The 9,057-nt window shown below is 24.8% G+C and overlaps 1 protein-coding gene across 2 annotated transcripts in view; it reads left to right on the top strand.

The window, feature by feature from the left end:
- LOC100207843 (solute carrier family 28 member 3) overlaps positions 1–9,057 on the top strand; it is a 93,389-nt gene that overhangs the window by 73,059 nt on the left and 11,273 nt on the right. For both annotated transcript variants that reach the window (XM_065792910.1, XM_065792911.1), the window contains exon 8: positions 7,154–7,333. In XM_065792910.1, the coding sequence (XP_065648982.1) occupies positions 7,154–7,333 (180 nt within the window). The remainder of the gene's footprint in view (positions 1–7,153; positions 7,334–9,057) is intronic.

Raw genomic sequence — 9,057 nt, 5'->3', positions numbered from 1 at the left:
AAGTTTTTAGTGTAATATACATTTTCGAGTTTGACATCACTTAACAATTTGTAATTTTAAATATTTATTATGATGATTTGAATAAGTAAATATTTTATAGAATGATTTAAGTAAATCGTTTTATAGAATAGTAAATATTTTATAGAATGATTTGAGTATTAGTAAATATTTTATAAAATCATCTTTTAATGAAAGTTAATTTGTATCTGAATACCACTTGGGGAAATTTCTACCATATTATTCAACATTAAAAGGAACAGATCTTCCCAAGAATGCTATAGATTGTATGATGATAGTTTCAACTTAGGAAGATAATTAAGATGACAAAATGAACTGGAGTTTTATATGGCAGCATGTTTTGAGTTAATCAACAGTATGTTGGGTCTTTCAGTTAGTTATTTTGTTCGAATTTAACAAATTAAATTATTTATGTATAAGAATATTGTGAAGGAACAAAAGTGGAATCTTTTAGCATTTAAAAGTCTTATGATTGGTACTTAAAGTATGTTGAAGGCAGTTGTGCAGAATGAAAGCTATCACTGATTTTGGCGAAAACATCAAAGAGTTTGAGACAGAGATGTGTATCTTAAAAGTCTTGAGAATTATACAAATCCCTCAAAACCGTCTGAGTTAGAAACTTCACATAATACTAGCATATTTTGCTTTTAAATAGAAATAAATAGCCTTGTGTGTTTTCAGTTAACAACCTGTCACATTCTCAAGTGTATGACAATCTAAATAGGAACAAACATTCTCCAAAATAAATAAGAACATGTACATAATGTTTATATCAGTATTTAATTACATACAATGTTAATAATTATTTATTATAAGTTTCAATTCTTAAAATTTTGTAACCATTTTGTTATTATATAAAAGTTTATGTCAATTTTTAATTAAAAAAATGTCAATTTTGAATATTTATTAGGATATCAAACTTTCTTAAATGGTTTTTTAATAGACATGAATATATCAAAGTTAAATTTACCACTGTATAAACTAATCTGTATGCAATAAATAATCATATACCACAAGTACCATCATATACACCCTGGTTAGACACCATGATAAACACCCTTATGCAGGGTGTTTCAATAAAGTATTATAAAATATTTAAAATAGTGGGGATATCTCCCACAAAGGTGTAATTTTTATTTTGTTTTCCACTGTTTCTTTGTTAGGTTGACATTACTATGACATCCAACTTAAAGCGCCTAAATGAATGCAGTGTACACTCATTTTGTAGTAAAACATCATTCACATTTAAAACATTTCAGAAATTTGGTGTCATTCAGTGAGGCTTAATTCCTTTATGGGTATATATATGTATATATAGAAATATATATATATATATATATATATATATATATATATATATATATATATATATATATATATATATATATATATATATATATATATTAGGGAGAACTGAAACTTAAAAATAAAAAGTTCCCCTCTAATTACTTGGCTCTTGATGCAACGTGAAGATTTATGACAAAAAAACCATGTGATTATCAGTTTTAGCTAACCCACTTGAGGCTATATAAAACAGTTAAAGGTTAAAAATCCTTTAATTCTTTATAAAATGTGTAACATTTGTTTAATGTGTATAAACTTTGCACTAAAAGATGTAGAATTTAATTTTAAACAATTTTATGACAATTTTATTTTATGACTTTTCTTGTAACTAAATTTAAAAGATTATTTACAGAAAACTAAAAACAAATCAACTTTTTTCCAATAATTGACAGATTTAATATCTATTTGAATCATCTAATATCTATTTGGTTGTTTTTCAGATACATAATTAAATATCATAAAGATGTCAACAAGAAAAACAGCAAATAAATACATTAAGGATGAATGCTTTAACGGGTGATGCCGAAGTTATCGGACTAATCCTAATTTCATTATTTCAGCATAATAACTAGTTTTTGTGGTTTTATGCGTAGGCATAAACGTATATAAAATATAAACATTATTATTTGAAACGCAATTATTTAAAATGAGGTTAAATGCAGCTAAATGAGAATCTTTTTGAAAGCGACTAAAAATGTTTTTTGTAAATAAACCTGATATAAAAAATAAAAAAAAATCGTAAATCATTTTGAAAAGGAAGGATTTGCTCGAAGTACTATATATGATAACCTAAAAAGACTTAAAACTGTTCAATCGTTTTCTGATAGAAACCACCCTGCTCGTCCGACATCCTGGACTCGAGAAAAGAAAGCCGAATTAACGAGACTTGTCAACAATCGAAAAGGGGTCAGTCAGAGAAAAATAGGTATTAAATTCGGTGTAAATCAATCGACAATTGGTTGTCAGTTAAAAAAAATGAATATTAGATACAGAAAACGTGAAAAGACTCCAAAATACACTATAGAACAACAAATAAAGGCAAAGAAAAGAAGCAGGAGACTAGTTAACCAACTCTATAACACAAAATCGCTTCTAGTCATCGATGACGAAAAATACTTTTGTTTTGCAGGGGACATGTCTGGAAATTCTGGATACTACACAAACAACAAAAAGACATGCCCAGAAAGTGTTTGTTTCATAGAAAAAGAGAAATTTCCAAAAAAATTATTAATGTGGATAGCCATATCTGACCGTGGTATGTAGCCATTTTTTCGCACTTCCAAGACTGTAGCGATCAATTCATCAATCTATATTAATGAATGTTTAGAAAAACGACTTCTTCCATTTATTCACAAGTATCATGGAGACTTTAACTATTTATTTTTAACTTATTTAAGTTCTCATTATTCTAAAGATTCTCTAAATTGGATGGACCAATATGTCTATTACGTTGATAAAGAATCCAATTCCCCAAATGTGCCTTAAGCACGACCAATCGAAAATTTTTGGGGACAGTTGGCACAGAAGGTTTACGAGGGAGATTGGCAAGCTTCAACAGAGCAAGTTTTGATTGATCGCATTAAACTAAAACTACAAGAAATTGATTTAAACTTTTTACAGTCGCATATGAAAGGCGTCAGAGCAAAATTGAGATCAATTGCAGATGGTGGTGTTTTTTCATATAAAAGCTAATATATTTTTATTAAAAGATAAATGCTTTATTTAAAAAAAATATAATAGTAGTTTGTTTTTTTATTTATAAATAAGTTATTGACGTTTTTATTTTGTCCGATAACTTCCGCATCACCCGTTAAACCCATAAAATAGTTTACTTTTAGAAAACTTCCCACTGAAGCAAGTGCTTGAACGATGTCTTAAGTTTAATGATTATCCCTTAATGAATGAAAATGTATTAGTGTTTTTAAAGTCCAAGATTAATTTCAAAGCTGCATGTTATTATAAAATGACCCTAATTTCCCAATGGCACACAATTCCACCGGTTTTGAGACTGATTTTCGAAGATAAAATACTTGAATTTATTGCAAAACCACTTAAGTTAAAATATGAGTGTCACAGCCAAAATGTTTCAAGACATTGAAAACTTGTTACAGAAGCTTCAGCTTCTGTAGTTGGACACAATCGTAGAGATGGAGTTATTGGAAACAAAATTAGGTTCAGGAAAGTAATTAAAAATTTCAGATAAAAAGTGGATTTAAATTGTAATGTTTTGTATATTTTTTTTTTGTGTTTTATTTATAAATAAAACACAAAAAAAAACATTACAATTACTGAGGTAGCTTGAAGCTAAGTCAGACCAAAACAATGAAGGTCTAGCGTGCAATCAAATGAGTGGTAAAAGTCACTTTTGAAGACACTCTTGAACATAAATTTCTGGTGTCAAAGTTTATGACATCACAAAAGCTATACTCTTTTTTCCACAACTACAAATTGCTTGCCGTAAGAGCAATTTTTGCCATATTTGTCCACAATTTTTATTTATACTTGTTGCTTACACTGCCAATTGAAGTATAATATTTGTCTTCAGTAAGTTGACTAAAGTCACATTTTATGTTAGTCTCATTGTCCATCAAAATGCAGTGATTCAATTTTGTCAAAACTTGGGTGTTAAGTTTTTGTGCTTGTGTTTTGGCAGTGAAATTTTGTTTGTTGGAACAATTTGGGTATTTAATTGCTCAGAAAGAATTGTAATTGTAGTATTTTTTTACTGTTTTTACCAAAAAATAAGAAACTTTGTACTTTAGCTCTTTCTCTTAGCCTGCCTGGATTTCTTTAACTACTGATTTAATGTTAAATTTTTTTTCTTTCCTGATCCTTTAGCTAGTTCAATGGATAAAGTCTTCTTATATCATTTTATAACCCTTATAACAGAAGATATAAGAATTCTAGTAAATTTTGAGGCTCGTTTGTAGTTCCATAATGGGTTTTCTTTATAAATATGCAAGATGTTTTTTCGATTTTCAAATTGCTTCAATGACATTTTAATAAATTATAATTTGAATTTCTTTTTTTATGATTTTTGACAACTACTATCATTACTTGATTAAAATATTATTATTATCATTTTTAATGTGTTAGTGATTTATTTTGAAAGTGATTTCCGTTTCTAATTTTTCTCGATCATGCTTTAAATGTCGTTGTTATTTAAAAACTTTGGCATATAAATTCGCCAAGTTGTCAACCACGAGCAGTGAACGCCTTAGGGAAAAACGAAGTACATTAGAATAGAGAAGAATTATTTTTTGAAAAAAGCTTATTTTGACAGTTGTCAAGACAAAAATAAAGATTAATTGAAGAATATTCAAAAATGTGCTCATATGATGACAAAAATAAGATAGGCAATACACCTAAACAATACTTACGAAAATAAAAAATAAACAATAAATATTTTATATAAGCTTAATATGAACAAAGATATACAACAAATTATCACCAAACAACAACATACAAAACAAAATATTGACAACAAAATAAAAGTATACATACAACAATGTAAGGCCTTAGAATGGAAAAAAACAAAACAATAATGCTAATGTGTTAACATAATTTGTGTAGTGATAGAGTATTAAACATCTCCTCAGAGTCGCGTCTATTATAACTGGGGTTTCAATGAGGATCAGCACTAATAACAAAGTTTATCTTGTCAGACAAGTGTCATTGCCACTTATGCTTTAGCCTGCGACTTACGCCTTCCATATTGCAATAAAAAAAGGACTCACTACAAATAGCCAAAATCCCAACCATCCCCAAATTTTTATAGCACCAATATTTTTTTGATGATATGATAATAAAAGTGTAGAACTACTAGAGAATATAAGTAAAAATGACTAAATAAATCACTTACCATTCAACTGAAAGAAAATATTAAAAATGCAATAAATTAAAATTCTAATAAATACACAAAAATACTAATAAATTTCTTTTTAAGACATATAAAACCAAATAGGTTTTATATAACCAAATAGGTTTTATAAAACCAAATAGGTTTTTAAGACATATAAAACCAAATAGGACATATAAAACCAAATAGGTATTTTTAGCATAAACAAACCCAAGACAATTAAAAAGATATTAAAATAAAAAAAATCAACAAAACAACATCAGAGTCTTACTTTAACGCTGTCATAGATACCTCATTCAAATTATGTTAACCAATCAAAAGTGTTAGAAAATGAGCAAATCCCGTAACCCAAAGTCATAACAATAGTTAAATAAATTTTTAATGTGTTAGTAATTTATTTTGAAAGTGGTTTCTCATTTTTTTCGATCTCATACTTTAAATGTCACTAATTCAACTAAAGACAAAAAAAAATCTAGATTTTTGGCAATAACTTCATTAATTTTTAAGTTAAAAGTTTTATCAGTATTTTTATACAAAAGTGTTATTTTGATAAACAATGTTCTAAATTTTGTTCTGCATCATTTGGTACCTAATTGATGCTTGTTTTTTAATGCTTGTAGCTTATTTTATAATTTATATATATAATTATTTTTGCATTTTTAACCCAAAAAAGTATCAAAAGTTCTACATTTTGAGACATAAACCAAGTGGATTGGCTATAACTGGTAACCACTGACTTTTTTCTTCATAAATGTGTTTTACAGACCAAAAGCCAGGTATTAAAAGGAGAAACTTTTTGATTTGTTAAAATATTTCAAATATTTTCAAATTTTTCAGCCCACCCAAATATATATATATATATATATATATATATATATATATATATATATATATATATATATATATATACATACATATATATATATATGTATATTAGGGTGGCTTGTTTAGTGAGATATAGACCTGCTATATATATATATATATATATATATATATATATATATATATATATATATATATATATATATATATATATATATATATATATATATATATATATATATATATATATATAAATATATATATAAATATATATATATACCGAGAGAGAAAGAGATTTAACTAAAACTAAGAAAAGAGATTAAACTAAACTCTTGGTTTTATTAAAAAAAAAATGTTTCAGTTTTCCATTCAGTTTTTGTAAGGAAATTAATTTAAAAAATTAATCGAATACAGCTACTATTTTTGAAATAGTTTTATAAAGTATTTACTAAGGTGGTTTCAAAAATTTTCAAAAATGTCTGACCTTCTAAATATGTTATTTATAATAAAATAATGCTTTAATAAAATTTTTTTTTTCATCTAAAAATATTTTTAGGTGTCCCTCAAAATACTAGAACATTTAACAGGCCTATTATATTGTCAAAAAAGGTTCTTCAAAAATCAGAGTTTGTACTGAAATCCAAAAACCAGAGTTTGTAACTGAAATCAGTCATGAAGGGAAAATATACAAAAATTTATCGGGCTTTATAAAATAATAATCATTTTATAAAACCCGAGTAAAAATGTGTACATCAAAAAATATTTTTTGTTGTTGTTGGGTATTTTGTTTGGATCTGTTGTTAAAATTTTGGTTGATTAACCTTTTTCTTTTTTGTTAGAGATGTTATTCTTTAAAATAAAAAATGGTATTTTATTTTGTTATTATTTTAACACTTTTTCCTCTCTTTAAATTCCGTACTACAAATTCACTTTAATGAATGTACTTTAAATTCACTTTCTGTACTGCAAAAGCAAAATCGATTTCAATAATTTTTTAATTCTTTTTTTATTTATTTTTGTTTTTGTTTGCTTACTGTTAATTTAAAAACATCACCATATACTTTTTAAAACTCTACCCAATAGTATTATACTAATATTTTTATTTTATAGTTTATATGTTCATACATTTTTATGCCATTTGCATATATCATGGGTGTAAGCTGGAATGATTCTTTTGCAGTCGCTAAATTACTTGGCATCAAAACATTTTTAAATGAGTTTATTGCATACCAACAACTGTCAACGCTGATTTCAAATAGGATTTTAAATGCTAGTGCAGAAAAATTATCTGTAAGGTATTTTTTTTTTTTTTTAACTATATCAACTGTTACATGTGTAGTTTATTTATTTTAGCAATTTTTATATTTTACAAAAATTTTAACAACTAAAGTTTTTTTTGTTGTGAAAACTAAATTCAATTAAAGGGTTTATAGTGATTGTAAAAATATAAAAATTTGCTATTTAATAATATTATTTGTCTTAAATTGAAAAAAACTGAACACAACTAAATTAAACTTAACACGTATATTTCAAATATATCACGATTATATAAGTTATACTTACTATATATATATATATATGTATATACTTACTATATATATATATATGTTTTTTACTAATTTATATATATATATATATATATATATATATATATATATATATATATATATATATATATATATATATATATATATATATATGTATATATATATATATATATATGTATATATATATATATATATATGTATATATATATATATATATATATATATATATATATATATATATATATATATATATATATATATATATATATATATATATATATATATAAATTAGTAAAAAACACTTATCTAACTTTTATCTTTTACAGCAATGGTGAAACTTAAAAGTTTCACCATTGCTGGATCATCAATAATAATAATTATAATAATATAATATATAATAAATGATAATTTATTATAATAAGAATAAATAATAATTTATTACTTCATGTAATTTATTTTTTCTATAAATTGAATTTTTTTCGAGATTTAGTAACTCTTCCTTATGATCCAGCAATGGTGAAACTTAAAGTAGAAGATAAAAGTTAGATAAGTGCTTTTTACTAATTTATTATTGCTCTGTTCTTTAAGAACATTGAGCACTCTATTTGTAAAATACACTAACATAATTTACATATATATATATATATATATATATATATATATATATATATATATATATATATATATATATATATATATATATATATATACACATATATATATATATATATATATATATATATATATATATATATATATATATATATATATATATATATATATATATATATATATATATATATATACAGGCATACATCATACATACATACATACATACATACATACATACATACATACATACACAATAAAAAAACATCCAATATTTTTATAGAATTTGTGTTAATAAGGTTAACTAATGTAATAAATATTTCATGTCCCTCATGTGTTAATCCACTGTTAAGGGTGGTAGTCCTCCTAGGCTGATAAATCTTCACAACTTTTATATTTTATTATTTGTATATTTGGTATTATTTGTTAGTAGTTAGATCAACATATCAGTTTTAACAGCTTTACAACTGAAAACAAATTCAGTTGCTTATACTTTAAAGCTCAGGGCAAAAATGATGAACTTTGCTTTGAGTTTCTTGCTTTTGAAACAGCCATGACAAATGAAATTCAAATGCTTCAGGATAAAAAGTCTAGTTTGCAAAAACAACATCTTCCAAAAAAAAATCCTTTCCATATCAGATATTCACTACTAAACCATCTTATTTAGACATAACCAAAATTAGAACAGTTGCAAACTATGTCCTTATGAAAACAGCTGTTAAAAAATTTAATGTATGTAAGCCAACAGGGCTACCAAAAGTTGTTGTTGGTGTCAAAAATTCACTAAAAGACACTCAAGAAGAACATTCAAAAGATGGCACTAAAATAATAAATGATATGCTTGTAACAACTTATAGT

The sequence above is a fragment of the Hydra vulgaris genome, chromosome 03 (assembly GCF_038396675.1).
Source record: "Hydra vulgaris chromosome 03, alternate assembly HydraT2T_AEP".
In the NCBI taxonomy this organism is placed as follows: Eukaryota; Metazoa; Cnidaria; class Hydrozoa; order Anthoathecata; family Hydridae; genus Hydra; species Hydra vulgaris.
This window is presented reverse-complemented; position numbering and strand designations above follow the sequence as displayed.